This window comes from Nematolebias whitei, chromosome 10 (assembly GCF_014905685.2).
Source record: "Nematolebias whitei isolate Nwh7 chromosome 10, NemWhi1, whole genome shotgun sequence".
NCBI lineage: Eukaryota > Metazoa > Chordata > Actinopteri > Cyprinodontiformes > Rivulidae > Nematolebias > Nematolebias whitei.
This window is the reverse complement of record NC_056507.1, coordinates 8669827-8692448: the sequence shown is the minus strand read 5'-3', so window position 1 is coordinate 8692448 and position 22622 is coordinate 8669827. Positions and strand designations below refer to the sequence as shown.

Sequence of the window (22622 nt, the reverse complement as noted above, 5' to 3'; positions counted from 1 at the left end):
GGAGGCCCAGAGGAAGACCCAGGACACGCTGGAGGGACTATGTTTCTCGGCTGGCCTGGGAACGCCTCGGGATTCCCCCGGAAGAGCTGGCCCAAGTGGCTGGGGAGAGGGAAGTCTGGGCCTCCCTACTTAGGCTGCTACCCCCACGACCTGACCCCGGATAAGCGGAAGAAAATGGATGGATGGATGTCCTTCTGACACAACCACTGAGCTACCACAGCCTCTGTGTGGAGCAGAGAGCTGCTATCTAGGGCGCCCAGGGAAGCAGATGGTGGGGGGTTAAGGGCCTTGCTCAAGGGCCCAGAGTGGGGCAAACGAAGGTGGAGGCAGGTGTGGGTGCTTCACCTATTCCACCCACATTTCGATGTTGTCTGTTCCGGGAGTTGAACCAGCGATCTTCCGATCACAGGCTCACCTTCTCTAACCTCTGCGCCACCACTCCCGAAGAGTCCTGTAAATATAATCCCTTTGAATGAAATAATTTCAAGGGAGAAATTTGTCGGTCTGGAAAATTTAATTAAAGTAATTTTGTTAATTTATACTCTTCAAGGGACTTCATGTGTTATAATTTATTAGAATACATCTGACGACCTCTAAACTTAAACTAGAGAAAAGTTGTTCAAACCGTCTCGTCAGAAAGATGTTCGTTAGAGACACTATGTACTGTGTACTTTTACTGAGGTCATGTACACACTATACTGTGTACTTTTACTAGGTCATGAGCCCGTTGAGGTGGCGCCTCCCTAGAGAGGTGCTTCGGGCATGTCCAACTGGGAGGAGACCCCGGGGAAGACCCAGGACACACTGGAGAGACCATGTTTCTCTGTTGGCCTGGGAACGCCCTGGAATCCTCCCAGAAGAGCTGGAAGAGGAGGCTGTGGAAAGATGTCTGGGCCTCCCTGCTCAAGCTGCTGCCCCCGCCACCCGACTTCGGAATAAGCGGAAGATGATGGATGGATGGATGTACACACTATACTGTGTACTTCTACTGAAGTCTTGTACACAACCAGCTCTAACTGTAGGATTTATCAAAGTGTAAAAATCTTTAACAGATTTAAACAGAGTCAGCCTGTTGAACAGACTCCCACTGTCCTCCATGCAAATCAGACGGAGCTGCTTTGGCTTTCTGTGTGTGGGCATGCACACACACGTGCACTGTGTGTGTGTTCTTTTGAGTGTGTGGCTGACTGATTATTTTACCACGCTACAGACGGGAACAGGTTGCAAACCGCACCATGTGCAGGTTTATTGTGTTTTCACCATTTCCAGCCAGGGGACCCTTTGAGTGGCTTCTTCCTGACAACCTTGTTGTAGTTGCTGTCCGTGTTGTATTCTGTCACATTAAAACGCAGCATTTTATCAGAAGGTTCAACCTTCTGCTAATTGTTTTAGATGTTTTGTAAAGAAAGATGCTCATTAGTTATCACATGACCAATCAGCTGTTTCTGCTTCCACATAATAAAATGGTGAATAGTCCCCAACATCAAAGACTAATCACAGCCATTACACCGTCGGTGTACATTTTAATCATTTAATCTCGGATTATTATTTATTTATTAACCTTTATTTAACCAGTCAAATCCCATTGAGATCACAGATCTCTTTTGCAAGGGAGGCCTGAGCCTGAAGGCAGCCTAACATGCATGTTGTTGGTCTAACGTGTTTCCATCATCTGTCTGCTTAGAAATGCTGAATATGTTGGTGTGTTGAAGCATGTATTTTTTGGGGAGATATTTAACCCTTCCATTCAGTTTTCTAACTTTATTTCTTAAATCAAAGTGACTACTGTACAATTTTTGTTATTGCTATGGATCATAAGATTAATAAATTTAACATTAAATCAGTTATACTAGCTGAAAATATAGATTTAAGTTGCATGATGTGTCTCCTAAATGGAAAGAGTTTTGTTAGAAACCCCACTAAATATTCTTCAGGCTTGAACCATCGACTGTGTGTTAAAGTAACAGACCAGGTGTCTCCCCCCCCCCCCCCCCCCTTTTTTTTTTTTGGATCCTAATGCCAGCAGGATCTGCCATGTTGCACTTTTGGACAGGATCTGTCCACTAAAGATGCAAGACTTTAAGCCCCGCCTACTCCCTCACACACAATCTTAGCGGCGGCTTTTCTGAGAGTCTCCGAAATGTTCCAAGACTGTCAGAAACCTTTTGAAGGAGGTGCTTCTGTTCATCAGGGTGGTGTCTTCTGTCTCCGTTAGGTCCTGAAGAAGGCCAACATCCGTAAGGAGCAGGAGCCCGACTTTGAGGAAAAACGTTTCAATGTGACAATCGGGGAGGATGAGAAAGAGTTGGACAAAGAGAACGAGTTCTTCAGGGAACGCAGCTACCACATCATCAGAGAGTACGTGTGTGGGTGGTGTTCAGCTCTGGCTCCATCACATTTAATCTAAATCAACATTTTGATCATTTATGATGCTGTGCTCTAGTATCACATCTGAAAAATAAAGTTTAAAGCTTTCATCTTCTTGTATTTTAGCAGCTTAAAATAACTTTAAATTATAACTCAGGGTCCTGAACCAACAAGAACACCAAGAATATACAAATATTGTTCTTAAAAAAATATTGTAGACTATTCATTGATGTTTCTCTTTCAGTGAAATGGACTTGAGAGATCCTGTTTATGGGTGAGTGTAAATAAAACTTTCCATTTTTCATCTCGGTGATATATTCTTTGTCAGGAATATAAACTCTGCTATAATTCTTGGTTTGTGGCAGTTTTTATTTTTACCTCCGATGGGAAATCTGTCAGAAGTTCATCCAATCATGACTTGTAAAACATTTTGAACAGTTAGTGGATTAATTTGAAATTTGAAACCAAATAGTTTATTTTGGGCAGAAATTCCACAAAGCAAGACAGAACAATAGTATTAAATTCAGAGAACTTTATTTATCCCCTAAAGGCAATTCATTTCAGCAGTTTCCAGATTTACACACAACAACAACAAAGAATACTAAAGAAATTTCATTTCCTGTGAAAATGCAGTGTTAATGCTTATTGCAGAAGAATTTGCTGGAAAACAGCTGCAATTAGCTAAAAACATGCTTAAATGCAGCTGAAATGGAAGAATAAACCTAAATTAGCAGAAGAAAGCAGAAAGAATAAACAGAAATAAGTTAAAAAAAATAGCAAATGAGGTAAAAAAAACATCTAAAAAGTAGTTGAAAAGGCAAAAAGAAGCTTAACCTACGAGAAAGAGCTGAAAGGAGCTCAAAAATGTGGAATTGGCTGAAAAAGCTACAATTTGTATAAAAACAGTAGCTGAAATGGTAAAAATAGTAGCTGAAACTAGATGAAAAAAGCTAAAAGGAGCATAACAACACAGGTCTCTCTTGTAAATGAGTCCTTGAGGCTCAGTGAGACTAACCTGTATAAATAAAGGTTGAATGAACAAGCTGTAATTAGCAAGCTGAAATTACTGGTAATCAGGCTGAAAGTAACAGGAATTACCAAGAAAAACTTGATCTGAAATCAGCTAAAATTAGTTAAAAAGTAGCTGAAAAAGTAGCTGAAAAGGTAGAACAAGCTCAAATTAGCAGAAAGAAAGAAAATGTTTACCCAATTAGGCTGAAAGAAGCAGAAATTAGCACAAAAAATAGAAATTATATGAACAAAGCTGAAATAAAAACAGTTGAAAAGTAGCTAAAAAGGTCGAAAGAAGCTGAAATTACAAGAAGGAAGTGGAGAGAGCACAGTTTTGCTGAATTAGGCTGAACATTTTTTAAATGAGTGCAAAAAATGTGGAATTAGCTGAAAAAGCTTAAATCAGCATAAAACAGCTATATGTAGCTGAAATAGCAGCAAAAGCTGAAATTAGCAGATATAAGTTAAAAGAAGCACAAAAAGGTTGTAGTTAGCAGAAAGAATCTGAAAGGAGCACAAAACAGCTGAAAGTAGCTGAATTTTTTTTTTTTAATTTGCACAAAGAAGGTGAACCAGAACAAAACGTGAAAGGAGCAGTAAAAGGTTGTAAATGGATCTAAAGATTTGAAGGATGTAAAATGAGCTAAATTCATATTTGATTTAAGAAAAGGCTAAATATTTCAAAAAGCTAAAGTTGCATCAATACCAAAAGTCGTCATAGGACTGTCCTGAAAGAGCTGAACGTTTTGGTTTATGATTTGTTGAAATAACTTCAATAACTGCTGGACGAGAAACGCACAGAAGGAAAATGGATCACAGCATTGAACGCTTCATAAACATTCACACAGTTAATATTATAATAAAATAGTGTTAAAATTCATAAAGAAAGAAACCAAATGTGCACAACATTTTATCACTTAATAAAAAATTTGCAAGCACAGTCTGTGCCAGCTACCACTTTGTGTGTTTGTTTACCTTTGGAAACAGCCGAAGAGACTGAAAATAGATGATCAGTGGTGACGTCCATGGAAGTTTTGGATGAACTCCGACAGATTTCACGTTGGTTTGTTTTTAAGCTCATGTTTGTGGAGTAGAATCTGCAGACGGGTTAGATGACGACGTCCTCGTGACGTCGGACCGTCCTGCTTCGTCTCATATTTATTCCCAACAGTCGCTCCACTCCTTTCTCTTTTCTTTAGCAGCAGATTTACTCTGATATCATTGATGCATGCTCAATAATCCAGGTAGAAAAATCTAAAAAAAAGTTAAGTCAGGTCCTCTGGACGTTCAAAAAAACAAAACATATATATATATAATTATTTATTTTGTTTTGTTTTTTGAACGTCCAGAGGACCTGACTTAACTTTTTTAGATTTACTCTGATAATTTCACCGAGATGTCCTTTCACATTCCTCCGTTTGTTTACAGACTACACGTGACACAAACACTTGTTGACATTGACTGCTGACTTGCACTTCAATAAATATCTAGAAAACTAAGTAAACTTGTTTAAACTGCACCATTTGATATAGTAATACTTTACAGTGAGTACCTTTATGTGAATTGGTTGTTTCGTTGTTTTTTTTATCCTGTGAAAGATGCCATATGATGAAGTTTCCCTTTCAGAAGCTGCCTCCAGTGTCTGAACAGTGTGTTTCCTTCACAGCGATCCTTATGCTGACCCTTACTATGATTATGAGATGGAGGCCTTATGGCGGGGGGGTCAGTATGAAAACTTCAGAGTTCAGTACACAGAAGGTCCTCTGCCCTACCACTTCACTGTGAGTAACCTTGACAGAAAGGCTCCACTCAGCAGCCATGTTTCTGTAAAACACCTGAGCACAAAGGTGTGAAGAATCGTTTATTTTACCAGCTCATATTCAGGAACTTCTGTTAACTCGGCTCATTTAGTGTTCAACAGAACGTGGGGATGATGTTTGGATAAAATCTTTACTGGTTTGAATCTTGTCGTGGTGCATTCATGGACGTCTACTCGGAATGTTTAGATTCAACATCTTCAACGTTGAAAACGAGCAGTTTGTGTCCGGCGCAGCAGATTCACACCTGGACTGAATTGTAACACTTCTGCAGGAGCGTGACCGCGAGCGGGAGCTCCGCGAGCGCCACAGAGACCGCGAGCGCGAACGAGATCACCGCGAGCGGGAGCGGCGCCAACGAGAGAGGGAGAGGGAACGGGAGCGGGAGCGCGAGAAGGAGAGGCTGAGACGGAAGGAGGAGTGGGAGCGGGACCGGCTGAAGCGAGACGAGAAGGAGAGGCCGAGGATTCGTCCTCCTCGAGATGCCAGGGAGAAGAAGGAGGACGAGAAGGTGAAGCCCCGCTCCCCCCTCAGCCTGCCACCAAAGTAAGTAATCAATCAAGACAAATCTGTCCAGATGAACTGATTTAACTTTTTTGTGCAAGTAACATCTGTTTGATTTTACTTTTCTTTTAGGCTCTCATTCGTTCAGAAAGAAACAATTAATTCTAACCTGACCTAAAGTTATTCTCAGAATAAAATCTCATTAATCTGTTCCATCCACTGTGAGGATCACACCCAAGTTTACGTGTTTTAAATTTCACTTTTTTCTTTGTCAGTGAGTTTTTCCATCGTGTTTATTTTTAGATTCTGAATACCGGTAATTCATTTTGTCACAAAGATTGTAAAGACCTATCACGTTCAACAGGAAGTGACTCGTAATTGCATCATTTGGTAAAGAGGCTGCAGCTAAACGTGCTGGTTGAATACTTATGGAGCATCATAACAAACTTTAAAATCAAGAAGAGATTTAAAGGCTACATATTACCGTTAGCCATTAGCTGCCGGTGCTTTCCTTTAGCTATGTAAAGATCTATTGATGGCTGGAAATTTATCTATTAAAGCCTGACCTTTTTAACTAAAAAGAAAGTTTAATTCAGTTTAAACTGAAGTAGTTTAACATAAAATTATAATAATTTAAGTAAAAAGATCACATGATCAATTATTTTAAAATGCTGCATCACATGATCTTATTGTTTTTAATCTGAAAATGACCAATACATCCTCTGCACCTAAATATTTTCTCATATAAAGATGTTATTGCTAAAGCAATCATTTCAAAATCTATTTTTATTATTTAGTGGTCTGTCTGCATTCCAACCATCACCTGTGGTCATGTTTGGACCAGAACCAAAAGAACAGAACCAGATCCTGGATCCAAGCAGCTGAAATGAGCCTCCTTTCGTGGGGAGGGGCTTAGAGATAAGGGGAAGAGCTCCATCATCCAGGTGGATCTCGGGAGTAGAGTTGCTGCTCCTGTCCATCAAAAGGAGCCAGCTGAGGAGGTTCATCTGACCTGGATGCCTCCTGCACACATCCCACTGGGAGGAGGCCCTCAGTCAGACCCTGAACTCACTGAAGGGATTAGGTATCTTCTCTGGTCTGGCAACACCTCAGGGTCCCCCAGGAGGAGCTGGAGACCGAGCAGAGGGAGGTCTGGGTTTCTCTCATGGACTTGTCTCTGTGGCCTGACCACAGATCAGAGATGGGGATTTTATTTCTAACTGATCATCACACAAGTAGAATGTTTAAACAAACAAAAAAAGCACCTGCCAGTTTTATTTACAGTGCTAAAGCAAAAGTACAGTTTGTGCTGAATATTGGCGCTTCTGTGTTGGTGTTTGTTCGTTTGTGAGCTTAATGAGTTGATTATTTAGTGAATTAAATTATTGTAACTTGCAGTTGATGGTTTATTAGAGTGATGGATGCACCAACTTGTTTCAGACCTTGCCTTAAAGAAAGGGACGGGTGGTGTCCCTCTGGTGGACAGGGCCTGCTCATTTTGGTTTGGTTTTTGTGGCAACTGCAATAATTTTAAACGGACCTAATTTTATTTCTTTATCGTGCTGGAATGTTTCAGGGGAATCCTCTCGTTTGGCTTTTCTACGCAGCAGGCAAGGGGTTGACTCTACAACTGACTCATCTGGTTAAAACGAGTTGTTCTGCAGAAACAGTGACGCAGCATTTGAAACGCCATTTTAAAACTCGTGGTCTACCTTTAAACTGGAAACCAGCCAGAACTCAGTGTAGTGGTATCGATGAGGTTATTTGACATGTTGCAGTAAAACATGTTCAGTTTCCTCATGGTGACTTGCTTTGGCGGGGCAATCATCTCTTCTGGGATTTTTGTCAACAGGTTATACATGTCTGTGTTGCTAGCTTAGCGCTATGTTAGCAGGGGGTGGGGATGGAGGACATTTCGCTAGGCAGGGCGCTCGGTTCTGTTGACAGGGCGAGGCGCCCTCCTGGAATAACGGTAGGGAAAGCACTGAATGTTTCAATAAATGTAGTATGAAATAACTTTAGTGCTTTGTAATTATAGAATTGAGTAACCTGGACAAAGAGTGTATGAATAAAGACCGGGGCCGGCCTTTCAGTTCTGTTGTTGGGCGTGGTCTGGTTTTGTAACAGTGGGTTTTCCTGAACCTTCTGTTGACCTCAAACACCAAACAATTGAAACATTTCTGCTACCTGCATCGTCAACAGGTGGGAGCTCACACCTTGTTTTGACTGCTGTTTAATTTATTCTTCATGTCATTAACATATCGACTCGACCAGAGGTGGTTGAAGATTTTCCTCTACTTTCCAGGACCAGGCTCATTTAAAGCAGCTGCACTTTTTCCCTTCATACAACCTCAGAATATTGAGTGTCTGGGGCTATGCAAAGTTCAGCTCATAAAGTGAGCGCCCACCCATGGTTTGAGTTTTTCCATCTGGCCGATTCACTGAAGTCTTAAAACATCCTGTAGTTTCTTGTTGTCCTCCGCTGCCTTTATGGCTTCATGTGCCCTACTTCCTTTATGTATTCCTTCCTCAAAGGAAACAGAAATTAAAGCTATAAATAGCCTCATGGTTCTATTTTTAGCTGCGAGTTGTGATAAAAATAGCCCGTTTGTTTCATTCCTGTGGTGTCATTCACTGAGGGTTAGGTTCAGGTTTGTGCTGTCACACGCAGGATATGTGCTTATTCTTGGAGAGTGGACTGACATGATGTAATCTGGTGACGCGCTGCACGGTTTACACAGTAACAGCATGTTGCATTAAACCAGGACAAGCTCTTGACTCCCACTGACGGGCCTCACCTTCCTCTTCAGGCACGTGGAGATTCCTTCAGCTACGGTTTAAAGCGTCTTCTACCTCACACACTCCTCCAGTGGGAACATCCACTCCGCCAACAAATATTTGTCTTACAGATGGAGATAACACTCCAATCTTGATGTCATCTTTACAAAAATAACTAATTTCACAGCTGAGGAAATTCCCCTCTCTGCTGGGAATAGTTGTACATTGTGCATGTGGAAATTACATAATAACACAACAGAAAATGAACAGCAGCCTTAGTGTAATGATTATTTTATCATTTAATGTTCGGGTAGGTGAAGGCTTCTGCAGCAGATCGAGGGAATCGTTCAGAAGTTTTAAATAGAACGCTTCATTTTGTGTGATGGATGGATTTGATTTTAAAAAAATTGAAATAGAAATGGACTGAATAAAATTTTGTCCCTCGACGCAGAGCGGAGAGGAGTAGGTACTAATACCCTCCCTTGTTTGTGCATGTTGTGAGCACAATACCCTGAAAAATAAGTGAGGAACCAACTTCCATTCTGGTGTGTGGCTGCATGTAGGTGTAAAAGGTTATTTTTGAAACTGGGTTGCCACAAAATTCAAGTTGGCCATCACTATACATGTATGTAAACAGACCGCCCTGATCATTTGAAGAATGTCGACCGCAGAGTCTTGGCCTGATGATGTTGCCCTTCTGAGCTGGGCCATCCTTTTGGCCAGTGGCTGTTTAGTTTATCCGATGTAGAAATGATCACAGCCCTCCAGACACTGAACAGCATACACAATATTACACTGTTTGTGCCGGGGGACTGGATCTTTATAAGACTTCAGTTTGTTGGAGCTCCTCAGACTGAAGAAGTCTTTTGGATAAAAGACGAAACGTTTCAGCATGCATCTGTCCAGAGGACCTGACTCCACCTTGTTATATTCATATACCTGGATTATTGAGCATGCATCAGGATGCTTAAAAGCATAGTTTCCTCTAATGAGTGGGGTGACCAAAAAGTAATTTATGGGGGCCAAAGCCACCATTGGCCACCCCCTGGCTCCTCCATTGCTTCTAGTGGTGATAAAACTACTCCCTCCAAGAGCTCTATGGAACAAACCTCCCTCTGTTCTTCTCCTCCGTGTAACTCCTCTGCACTTGAACATCTTACACCAAAAACATTTAAGTTTACTTCATTCTCTGTTCAAGTCCTCAAGTCCAGTTCAGAAAAACCCTCATCTCCAAAACTACAAACATTCACTGTTCAAATCCCTCAAGAGATGTGGGTCATCCGTGTACCGCTTGCCCTGTTGATTGATTAGTTATAAACAAACATGTTTTTTTTTTTTTTAGCAGCACATTTTATAATTTATCTGTACTGAGAGTTACGGTTGAATCCACTCCTGTTTTTTATTATAAATTATAACATGCAGGTCGTCGCTCCACATACAAACCTTCAGCATCTTTTTGCAAAGCCTTTCAGTTTTTGACTCATCTGTGCATCGTGTAAAAGTGAGAGGGACTGTTTTATCCTTGTTTGCTCACAGAAATGAGCCAAGATTTTTTATTTTTTTTGTTCTCATTTAATTTAAAAATACCTGTGCTGAGTTTCCAGAAGAACTGGTCTCGTCTGGACACACCTGATCTGACTTTTCCATTATCTCCACTCACACCAATGTTTGAGCTGCGTGTTTAAAAATGTTCACTGTAGCTTGTTTACAAGTCCAACTCCAGGCTCATTGTCATGTACAACCTGATTTATAATCATTATTTGCATAAGCTGCTGTTTAACAATTAAAGGAAAAGCTAAAAGGTAATTCAGGCTGCAGTCAAGCTGCAGGATCCTGTCCTGGCTTTTTTTTTTTTCAGACTTGAAAAAAATAAAGTTTCTTTTAAATTTTTAAATTTGGAAAATAAATCAGTCCATTTAAAAGTCCGATAGTAAGATATAAAAATATATCTTATTTAGTAGTATTAGGGGTTCTTCTTTCCTAATGTGTATGTAATCATAACTTATTTTTTTATTATTTCCAATGCTGTTTCTGCAGAGAGGAGGTCCATTTGTTGTGAAAGAAGTAACGTATACAACACTACGTCGAATCAGATTTTTTAACTCGGTAATTTTTCCTGCTCGTTGTGAACTATGAAACGCTTGTTTTTGCTGTGGAGCCTGAGGAAATTCAGAACATCCTTCTAATTTGGGTCAATGGCTTTGAGAAGTAATTTAACGGTTGACTGACGGCTGCAACACGAGTTGATAACGGATCATTTCAATCTTCTCAGCAGGCTGATAGAACCTCCATTTAAGAAGGACATGGGTCCAGTTATGAGGAGACCAGACGAGTGGAAGGACCCGTGGCGCCGGTCCAAATCTCCCCGCAGACGTCCCGGGATGGGCTCTCCACCTCGAGGCCGTCGGCGTCATCGCCCCTCGGGCTCCTCAGTTTCTCTGTCCAACTCCTCCAGGTAGGAACTCTTTCCAATGGGCGTCCTGATGCTTCAGAGACGAGTATAAGGTTTAAAATAAAAAAAGCTGAACCAACCAAATGCAGGTTTGTTCCTCCTGCAGGAAACGACTGGAGACCATTAGATGTTGATGGTTGGTTCTCCACCATCATGGATGAGAAACTTGATTTGACTAGACCACTGCATGTGTTTTAGAGTTAGTTGGTCCATTTAAAAAATATTTCCTTTTGCTTTTAAAGTTTATATCAGTAGTGTCTGGTATCGGGCTCAGCACCAGCCTCAAGTACTCGTACTTGTACTCATAAAAACATCCCAATACGTCAGACTACACTTTCATGCTCGATAGAATAGGATAGAATACTCTTTCTTGTCATAGCACAGCCTGAACAATGAAATTAAAAGTGCCTCATCTGACAGTGTATTCATTAAAAAAAAGACAACGTACATATACTGTATTTATATACACACAACAATCAGTGCAGACATTAAATACACAAGAAACGTCAGTCCTGAAAACACAGAGACAAACTGGTCAGAAGAGTACAGGCAAGGTAGTGGAAGCAGACTGTATATATTGCACATCCCGTGAGTGACCAAACATATTGCACTAGAGGAATATTGCACTTAGGGAGTTTAACGGGTATTTAGAGTCCAGATGGCACATGGGAAGAAGCTGTTTTTGAGTCTGTCTGTGCAGCTCTGTCTTGATGACATCATGTTCTCTTCCACTTAGCAAGTAACCAGGGACAAAAAATAAAAAATGTCTGTAGTTTGAAGTAATTTTAAGAGAAACACAGGCAGATTGTTTAGTTTCTTAAGTTATTGTGTAATTTTTAACTTATTAACTAATCTGTATCGGTATCGAGTATCAGCATGTATCCAAACTGAAGTACTTGTTCTCGGTATGAAAAATAAATAAAATAAAGCCAGTATCATGAAACCCCTATCCAGCTAACCACAACCAGTAGTTGTTTTACACTCTTAATTAAATTTTACAATACATTTGTGTCTCCAAACAGAGAAGGCATATGGGTCTGAATATTTTTAAAGAATGTTACAACCAAATTCAAACATGGATAAATTAGTTACAGCTCTTTAAAACAAAGTTACAACCAGTTACCTAATGTGTATCTGCTTGCCTTTAGTGTGTGATGGAGTGAGCATGAAATTATTATTTTCTAAAGAACTTGTAAAAAAGTACAAATTTATTGATCCCCTTAAAGAAGCAGCCTTTACATTTTAGTCATGCTTTAAACTAAGTGTTTGAGCGTCATTAGTACCTGAGGAGCCTTCAGGTTTTAGAGAACATTTATGGGACTGTAGACAACGTTATAGGACGTGGATGCAAGAGGAATGCGACCCCAGGCTGCTCAGACACGTGAGGATGGCACAAAAAGAGCCATTGACATTTGTAATACCATCTACTCCCAGCCATACAGTTTTTACCAGTCAGCAGTCCAGATGGTGATTCAGGGCAAGTTTTAGTTGTTTAATTAAAACGTTACAAACAGGAATACATTTTAATCAACCTGTCTCTGTATTCTTACAGCTTCGTGATCTGTGTCATACTTTCGGTGACGAGCGTCAAAGAGAATGTGTGTTTGTTTATAAAAAGCTGTTGTCATTATGAAAGTTCCTGTACGGGTGGTCTGAACACAGGAACGCAGCTCCTTGAGAGACGCAGTAAATCTGAGGGTTGGTCCAGGTTTTTATTCAAACAGGGACAGATTTTCCCTGATTCCTAAAGATCTCTTGGTTTCAGTTAGAACTGGGCGATATCTCGATATTTTTTTAAATATCGAGATAAATTTTTTTTTTTATATAAGATGAGACTATTATCGCTATAAACAATATTGTGTTATACTTGAAAATCCGCCTGCTGTCTTCGTTCTCCCACGCAGCCCCCTCCTTCTCCCTCCTTGAAGACAAACCCAACCCATCAGCAGCAAGCTCCCGCTGCTTCCTGCTTCTCCAGGAGGTGGTTGGAAGACGTTTAGCACAACAAGTAAACACGGAAGATGTATGAAGAGCAGCTGAGCAAAAAGAAAAAAACAATGGCTGCTCTTTTGGAGATGGTTTGGATTTAAATTGTCAGATGAAGGGCAGAAAAATGGTTTCTGTAGACAATGCCGAAAACAAGTCCCGACAAAAGGTTGGAACTACGAATCTTTTTTCATCATTTTAAACGGCGCTATAAGTGGAGTATGAAGCATGTGTGAAGCTGCAGCTGCAGGTCCGACTGACTTCAACCTCCTTCCCTGAAACAATCCATGGTATAAAACTCATTTAGCTGCGCTGTGCCTTATGAGAGGAGGTGGCGCCACGACATTAATAAAGCAGCAGCTTTTCATATCGCTAAAGACACCGTTCTTAGCGGCTAACAAGACGGCTAACGCTTTAGCCATCTTGTTCCACAGCTGAGACTGGGACTAGCGATATGATAAGCTGCTGCTTTTTTAATGTTGCAGTGCCACCTCTCACTTTTCCTCTCATAACGCACAGCGCAGCTAAATGAGTTTCATACCGTGGTTTGTTTCAAGGAAGGAGGCTGAAGTCTGTCGGACCTGCAGCTGCAGCTTCACACATGCTTACTAACGTCACGAAGGCAGTGCAGCTGAAGAGGATTATTATTTAATATATGTAAATAAAGGTCTAAAAAATAAACTATTTAATATATGTAAATAGTTATTTTTTTAAACATTTATTTTGTACAGTTATAGCTCTTTACTATACACTATGTGCCTGATAAAGCTTTGACTCGGAAATATATTTTTGTGAGTACAAGCAACTTTTTATTTCATTCAACCTTTATTTATACAGGCTAGCCTCATTGAGCCACGAGGACTCATTTACAAGAGGGACCTGTGCCAGACAGAACATAAAAAGTACAGACAACAGTAACAGTAAACAATGACAACAATGTACTTGTACTTATATATGTACTTATTTAACTTTTGTACTTGTATATGTAAATAAATGTCTAAAAAAACAAGCATTTATGTATATATATGTATATATATGTATATATATATATATATTTTTTTTTTTTTTTTTTTTTTTTTTTTTACATTTGTTTTGTACAGTTACAGCAGTTGTTAATAAATGTGCCTGTGTGACAACTGGGACAAAGATTTGACTCTGAAATATATTTTTGTTATTTATGGAAAGAAACAAATATCGATATATATATATATATCGTATATCGCAATTTATCTTAAAAATATTGAGATATTCATTTTGGTCCGTATCGCCCAGCCCTAGTTTTCAGTTGCTCATTATTGAATTAAGACTTTAAGCTGCTTTCACCATGAAAATGCTCCAAGTTCAACTGAAGACTTTGGACACAGCGGTTCTGTGAGTGTTTACACAAAACCCCCAGAGACTGTCATCAGACGATCTGCCTCTCTTGGCCCTCTGCCGAGCGTTGACTCTGAACTGTAGCTTTCTAGCTCTTTGAGCAGTGAGACTTTAACTAATCTTTAGCTACTTTTAGCTCTTAGCTAGCTTTTTGTGTTTTGCTTCTTTTAGCTTTGACAACCCAGTTTGCGTGTTTTCAGCATATTTGAGTGAGGAAGCATTATTGATTTACTAAATGTTCCATGGGAACTCTTTTTATTTGAGATTTGGTTCCTGTTTGGTTTCCTCTCTGAACTCTGTTTAAACACGCAGCAACAAGAGCCTGAAGGTAAACAATCATGCTGCAATTTCATGAAGGGAAAGCTTCCAAATGTTCAATCAAATCAACCTGAACATAAAGTTGATCGTTCTCTCGTGCAGCTTCATGTTGATTCCTAAATGTAGTTCTAAAACTTTTAGTTGGAAGGGAAGAATAAAACTTTGTCCAGAGTCTTGATTAATAAAATATTCACCTGTGTGGGACATGAAATGGTGTTTTAGGATTTTCTAGACCAAACAATAAAAAAGCTGAAAAATCAACAAGTATGAAAATTTTAGAAAGCATCAGAAGGTGACGTCCCTGAACTCTCATGTGAAGACTCTGGTCCTGATCCAGTTTATGTTTAGAGTAAAGGTGCAGACGGGCTCAGGACAGAACCAGAATGAGCTGTAACATCTGCCTGAAGACCACTCTTCAAACTGGCTGACATTTGATGTTTGCTGTTGGAAACCAGCTGAGCTCCAGTTATAAGCTGATAGAACAAATGGTGATCATCACCATGAGATCGTTTCCTGAATTCCTTTAGTAGTTTCCTGTTGCACTGAATGTTCTTGTGTCATGAAAGTATAAAAGAACATGTAGATCATCTTCTTCATTCATGCAGAGATGTCACAGTGCCCCGGTCCCAAACCGTCAGCCCCCACCACCTCATATAGCTGACGGCTGTTAAGGTGTTTACAATCGATGAGTGTGACTTGGCGCTCGGCTCCTCAGTTCTTCTCAGGTGGAGGTGGTTTGACACTGTGGCTTGTTTCCCCACTCTGTGGGTGGGATTGTAACTGGTCGTTGTATTTGAGCTACTCTGCCCCTTGTGGTCCTTATCGCTCTATAACCAGAATTCAATTTCTTTAGCTTATCTCAGCGCTGCTTATAAGTCCGTGTTGCACCGTCATCTATGAGATCTCTCTGTAAATGCGCTCATTTCTTGTAATGCTGTTCGTCAACCTGATGAGGAAGTGGAGGTTCAGATGTAGTTTGTAGTTTTGCCGGGTGGAGCAGCCCGCTTGGAACCACGAACAAGGTGGTCCCATAAACCGGGCTGAGCGGGGGTGGTACTGAGTCGTCAGGCGCAGGCCCTTAACTGGTGCCGTGTGGGCTGGTACCGATGAGAGTTGAGACAATGGCAAAGCTCCATATGAGGTGTTTGGGCTGACAAGAATTAAATGTTCCTTTCTTCTTCTGCTGTGACTTGAAGTTTGCAGGACCCGGTTCACAAGAGCTGCCATGTTGTATTGTTTGGAACCAGAGTCTAAAAACAGATGCAAGGACTTTGTGAAAAAGAGTAAAATTCTGGAAAACACTATCTAAGGTGTGAGCTTCTTTAATTGTTAGTTTTTATTTAGTGCATTGTTTCGTTTCCATGGTGGGGTAGTCTTTGCTGCTGTTTGCTGCAGTGCATTCTGGGTAATCATCATTACTTTTGGTCTGGTTCTGTCCCAGAAGTCTTGTGGTTCCTTCAGATGAACCTTTCTAAACCTAAGCTGAGAATAGGGCATGACCTTTGACCTGCTGACTGAGGCCTGTAGGGTCTGAGATGGAGCTCACTGCACGGTCTGACCTTCAGGGTGAATCGGCTGTGAAGATTGCAGCTGTCTGAAATGTTTTTTTTCTACGTGGAGTCCAGATAGTTAGGAAATGACTTTGACCCTTCCCAGATTGATGGGCAGCTTCTCTGAGGTCATTGCTGATGTCCTTCCACCCTGGTGTTGTTAACTCACACCTGTATGCTCCAGCGCAGCAGAACCTCCTGACTTTTTTATTCAGTTACTGATTCAGTATTTTGATCTAAAGCTTTAAATTTATTCTGTTTGATGTGAAAAAATAAAAAATGACTAAATGTCATTTTGCATGTTTTTATATTTTTATTTATTCGACCTATTTGTGTGAGTTGAAAGGTGTGTAAGCCCCACTCCTTCCTGAATCTGAAGTGTTTGTCCTCTTCGTGTTGCAGGTCTTCATCACGCTCTTCGTCCTACACGGGCTCCGGGACGTCTCGGTCCCGCAGCCGCTCCTCCTCATTTTCTTCCTACTCCAGTCACTCCTCCCAGCACAGCTCCTTCAGCGGCAGCCGCTCTAGGTGTGTGTGTGTGTGCGCACGTGCAGATATTTGTCCACAGAAAGTATTTGAATCACTTTTAAACAGATTTAATGAATCGCTTAATTTATTGTTTCAGATCTCGATCCTTCTCCTCGTCCCCTTCACCGAGTCCAGCAGCTCCGAAGACCGCCAAGAACAAACCGGAAGCCCCCCCTGTGTCAGCTAAAAGGTAACGCTTCATCACTTCTATTTATTCTCCACCACATTTATATTTACAGTAGTTCCTCGTTTATCACGGGGGATCTGTACCCTGAAGACCCGCGATAAGTGGAAAAACTGCAAAGTAGGAATAGTATTACAAGTACTGGTAGTAAGTAGTAGTTGAGGTGTTTTAAACCCTTCCCACACTCTTGCAATATTCTAAACAATGTTTCTAAATGCCCTAAAAGAGCACAGAGTGTCATGACTTCAGCTCTCTGCCTCGTCTGCTCTTTGCCACCTGCAGTCGCTCTTGGCCACGCCCACTTTTCCGCTCTGCACTGTGAACAGCTGATCAGCTGCAGCAGGAAGCCTATCCTGCAGTATGGGCTGCACAAATGTGTAGCAGGTGCTAAATAATTTAAAATAATTTATTTTAAATAAAAATGCCATGCCGATCATGCGGCTCATCTATCAATCAGCCAGTTGTGTCATGTCCAATCTTATTTTGAAAATACATGATAGAGCGAGTCTGCGATAAACGAACCGTGAAGTACCGAAGGACTACTGTAATTATATTGACCAACATGACGTTTTTCACATTTTCTCAGCAGGTTTTCTCTGATAATTCAGATCAAGTTTGTTTTGTAACAGTTAGTCACTCAATAAAAATATTTACGTTTAAACATTAACTCAATTTAATTTTTAGATATGTTTTAGACTAATTCTAGTCTTTGTTCTGTCTTAAAATGTTATATTAGCCAAAACAGGATAACTTGGACTTTATGATGCGTCTTAGCTCTTTTCTTATTAGATTTTTCAACTACTAACTTAATTAAAAACACACAAAAATAATAATAAAAATGTTCTGCTTCTTGTTTGTTTCCCAGAATCTTTTTTTTTTTTTTTTATTAAGCGCTCCAAACTTGAACTCCAAGATAATGTACACATCCTAAATCAGAACAAGTTGTTTTTAAACCAGGACACCTACATCTGAGCGTTTCACGGGAATCCCTTTCTTACTTCTTAAATAAATCTCAACTGATCAAACGTTCTTCTTTTGTTTTCTTAGTTTTTGTGTTTGTCAAATTTGCTTTATAAGTAAATTAGACTTTTTCATTTACCGTACATCGACGGATACATTTATTTTTAGAAAGAAAAACACCCAAGTACATATTAATGATAAATGTCATTTCCAGGTATTTTTCTGCAAACCTTTGTGAGTCAGGCTAAATTTTTTTAATAAAAACATTCTTTAATGATTAAAAGTCTTGTCAGACGTGTTCTTGTATTCAGATTTCAGCTCTGTGGTGTGAAATACCGTATTTGTTCCTTTCCCCCCCTCAAAGCATGCCTCCAAAACCAGGCCCGGTACCGCCTCCTCGCAGAGACAAGCCACCTTTGAAGAAGGCTCCCAGTCCTCCTGTCCCCAGTGGACCTCAGAACAGGTCCGCCAAACCCACGACAGAGGGAGGCAAGCCTCCGCCCAATCCAAGAGAGGCGGTGGATACAAGTGCTGGCCCAGGAGCCGGTGGGGCGGGCAGACCTGCCCCACAACGAGAACCAGGGAGACCCCCGAACCCCCGAGAGGGCAGGCAGAGGGAGCAGCAACAGCATCCTCCTCGCAGGTAGGAGGCTTTAAAACATCGATTAATGATGTATTCTGTAGCAGTTGCCATTGATAGCTGACGAGCCTGGTGAGAACCAAACCTTAAAGAGAATTATGGTCTTGTTTATACCTTTGTGTGGATATCTGACGGCATCTCACGATTCAATCATGATTCAGACGGCTGTGATGCGATTAAAAAACATGACTGATACAACTCTGTTAATAAAACACCAGAAGGCAGCTGGTTTATCCAGAAACATTGAAACTGGTTTACAGAGACAGAAAAACTCTTAAAAATTCAGCTATGGCGTTTTTTACATTAACAAATTAATTTTCATGCCTAATAGAATTCACAAATCGTAAAAACTCAGTTCACACATCGGTTTTCTTTAAAGTTGCAGATTGATCCAAGTTTTTAAACTGTTCCAACTTTACAAAGAGCTTTTTATTTTCCACACCTCTGGTGTTAAATATTCAAAGGCGTTCAGAGTCAGAGAGAGATTTATTTGTCATTCGCATCTCATGTGGTACATGTGGTGGAACGAGATTGTGTACGCAGGAACCCAGTTACATCCAACAATAAAATGTAAAAGAAAAACAGTAATAACATCTAAGATATGAACTAAGAAAAACATCAACTAAATAATACACTTGGCACTAATAACTTAAAAACATAACGTCAAACAGCAGCACGAACATGAGTCTGTGTGAGCAGATGAGCACGCATGAACACAGTAACATGAAACAGATCAGCAGCAACATGAAACGGATCAGCAGCAACATGAAACAGATCAGCAGCAACATGAAACAGATCAGCAGCAACATGTTATTTTTCACAGTGATTATCCTGGTTAGAGATTCACGAGTCTAACAGCACTCACGGTCAAACGTGCTCCTCCTCCTGTTAGACGGGGCTGACAGGTGAGTTCATTGCTCTTGTCTTTTTCTCAGTGTGTGGGCAAAGCTGCTCAAACAACAGTCAACTGTCTCTGTCCTGCACTGGACAGAAACGCGCTCTATATCAAGAAATCAGGTCGGGTTGGGTCCAAACTGAGCTGTGTTGGTGTCTGTAGGCAGCGAGTGCCCAGATGTTCTTGTGAGAGCAGACAACTCCTGTTGTCCTTTTCTTAAAAACAATCTCAGCTCATATTCAGATTATCCAAAAAGGCCCTTCATGGATTCAACCCGATTTCTGAAAAACAAACTTCCTGACCTGGAAGTTCTGCAGGGCTCTGTTTCAAGAGCTCATTCAAATCGTATTTACACAGAAGCTGCAGCTGCAAATGCAGAGGTTTGTTTTGTGTGGATTCAGATTGGTGTGTATTTCAAAGAGTATTTCCTGTTTTTAGACTACAAAGTGCTACAACTCTAGACTTGAACGTGACACTACAACAAAAGTATGTCAATGCATTGATAAGAACATTCAGTAACTAATACAACACACCCTGTAGGGGTAAATAATCAGAAATAAAAGCATCCATCCATCATCTTGTTCTGGACTCAGATCCCAGAGGCAGCAGTTTGAGCAGGGAGGTCCAAACCTCTCTCTCCACAGGCACCTCTTCCAGCTCCTCTGGGAGGATCCCAGGGTGTCTCCAGACCAGCTGAGAGAGGTAGTCTCTCCAGCGTGTTCTGGGTTATCCCTGTGGTCTCCTCCCAGTTAGACATGCCTGGAGCACCGCCCTAGGGAGGCGTCCAGTGAACATCCTTACAAGATGTCTGAACCACTTCAACAGTCTCTGGATGTGATGGAACAGCGGTTCTACTCTTGAGTCTCTCCTGGAGAACTGAACTTCTCACCCTATCTCTAAGGTGAATCCAGCTACCCTGCAGAGACGATTAATTTAGACCTCCTGGATCCTTGAGTCTGGAATTCTGCAGACGCTGCACCAACCACCTTCCAGCTACAGCTCAAGGCAGCTGCTTTGACCATGGAGGTGCAGAATTTAGAATATTGAGCTCACTTGGATTTAACGTCCTCCGTCTCTACTGGGTTGCAGTTAAAGTTCTCAGAGGTGTGAGTTGAAGATTTTTCTGACGTTCTTTTTCCAGGCACTCAGAACAAATCCTTACTGCCGTACTTATTTGGGTCCACAAGGTCTGTCCGGCATCTGATCCAGCTCACCAAGAAGCGGTGATGAGTTGACAGCTCAGCTCCTCTCTTCACCCGAATATCCAAAACATATGGAAATAAATTAGAAATAACAACAAACTTTGTAAAGACTAATATGTGCACGTGTGCGTGAGATAATGTTTCAAACTGGACGACCAGAGCAGAAGGTCTTAACACAGTTTTGCATATTTGAGTGCAGTATAAAGTATCTACACGTGTGATCCACCTACAGGTGTGTTCCTCCGCCGTGTTTTTTGGGGAAAGACCTAAGCAGCTTCATTTGGGTGTGGAGGCGTGTTTGAGGAAAAACCTAGAGTGTTTTTTTACACAGTGCGACTGTGGCGAGCATCATGAGCAGAGAGGAAGAGAAGCAGAGGGCAGGGGAAGAACAGACACCGACCGGAGTGTCAATTTGTTTTCTTGTTTGTTTGTGGGTGGGTGTGGGGGAGGCCTCAGTTACACATGGAACTATCCTGGAAAACCAATCTTTGTTCGTTTTTCTGAAGCACTTCCCTGATGGACAGAACCGTGAAGCACCAACTGGGGAGTAGTGGCAACATACAACAAAATATATGTTGCCTTTAAATGAGCTATAACTTCCAGAACTTGTAACAAGGTGATCAGCTGACCCTGAAGCTTGTTGGTGTTTCAGCTTCCTCTGTTCCTGCAGGAATGATTCATTTCGCTGATGCTCTGTCTCTGATCACCTGACTCTGTTCTTGGTCCATGGACTGTGGAACTCAAGAGACAGTTGACCTACACGTGTTTGTACCGACAGTGTAGAGCGGGGGAGACGCAGCCCGCACCAGCAGCTTAGAGCGGGGGGGGAGGGAGAGACAGTTGAGCTGTCTGTACCTGCGGTTTAGAGCTGGAAGGAAAGACAGCTGAGCTGCACGTTTTGTTTTTAGCTTTTTAGCTAGTATTGCGCACAACTGATTAGCGTTACACCAGTACCGACAGGTGGAGGAGGGGGTGTGCAGTTTGATTTAGTCGTTCGGCACGCTTGTTTTTGTTAATGGGGCGGGGCGCCCTGACATTACATCATGAAATGAGCATATCATGATATCATTTATTTGCCCGGGCAAGCATTTTTTACCAGTATTATTGTGAACGATGTGATATGGCCCAGCCCTAATTTGAAGCTAATTCTCAAAGACCTCTGTGTTGGTCTTCAGTTGGTGGCAGATGATTTTGCTCTCTCTTTTTCTTGCACAAAGTTTCCTGTTGCAGTTTGTTAGATCAGCATCTCGCTGGGCTGCGACTGCTGGAGGGACCAGTTGAGCAGCTTTCAGGTGGGAGTCTACACCTTCACTGGGGGTTCAGTTTCCCAACGTGAGTCACAGAGGCTTGCAGTCCGTTGTTGTGGGCATCTCAAACCTTCTTAATGTAGTTTCTGTAAACCCGGGTCTGTTTTGTGACCTGCAGGAGGTCTGACAGAAACCAAATGAGCTGCAACAGAATATTCACTTTTTTTTTCTTTTATGTAATCTTGAGTTACCAAAATTTATTTTATCGTTCAGACTGCAAAGACAATAAAGACTATTATGTTCTGTCCAACAGTCACAGTCCAGGGAGACACCAGCCTATGAATATAAGGTTAAATAACTATATAGGCGGTTGAGACGAGCTGGTCTGGGAAGCTCAGTCCTCACCTCCTTCTACAGGTGTGCAGTGGAGAGCATCCTGTGCTCCAGCATCAACGTGTGGCATGGAGGCTGCACAGCTGCAGAAAGGAAAGCTTTGCAGAGAGTGGTGAAGGCTGCACAGAAGATGTTGGAGTCAGTCTCCCCACCATCACAGATATCTACACCTCCAGATTCAGAAAGAGGGCGACCTGCATCATGAAGGACCCCACTCACCCAGCACACACAGTTTTTACCCCACTCCCCTAAGGAAGGAGGTTGAGGAGCATTAAGTGTAGAACCACTAGACTGAGGAACAGCTTCTACCCTGAAGCTGTTAGACTCATTAATATCTAACCAGAATAATCACTGTAAAAAATCACATCATGTTGCTGCTGATCTGTTTCATGTTGCTGCTGATCTGTTTCATGTTG

The 22622-nt window shown here is 41.4% G+C and overlaps 1 protein-coding gene across 2 annotated transcripts in view; it reads left to right on the top strand.

Moving 5' to 3' along the window:
• Window positions 1–22622, top strand: part of zc3h18 (zinc finger CCCH-type containing 18) — a 43568-nt gene that overhangs the window by 9107 nt on the left and 11839 nt on the right. For both annotated transcript variants that reach the window (XM_037683293.1, XM_037683292.1), the window contains exons 6-13: window positions 2216–2358; window positions 2612–2641; window positions 5045–5159; window positions 5470–5741; window positions 10750–10932; window positions 16560–16685; window positions 16783–16875; window positions 18194–18472. In XM_037683293.1, the coding sequence (XP_037539221.1) occupies window positions 2216–2358; window positions 2612–2641; window positions 5045–5159; window positions 5470–5741; window positions 10750–10932; window positions 16560–16685; window positions 16783–16875; window positions 18194–18472 (1241 nt within the window). The remainder of the gene's footprint in view (window positions 1–2215; window positions 2359–2611; window positions 2642–5044; window positions 5160–5469; window positions 5742–10749; window positions 10933–16559; window positions 16686–16782; window positions 16876–18193; window positions 18473–22622) is intronic.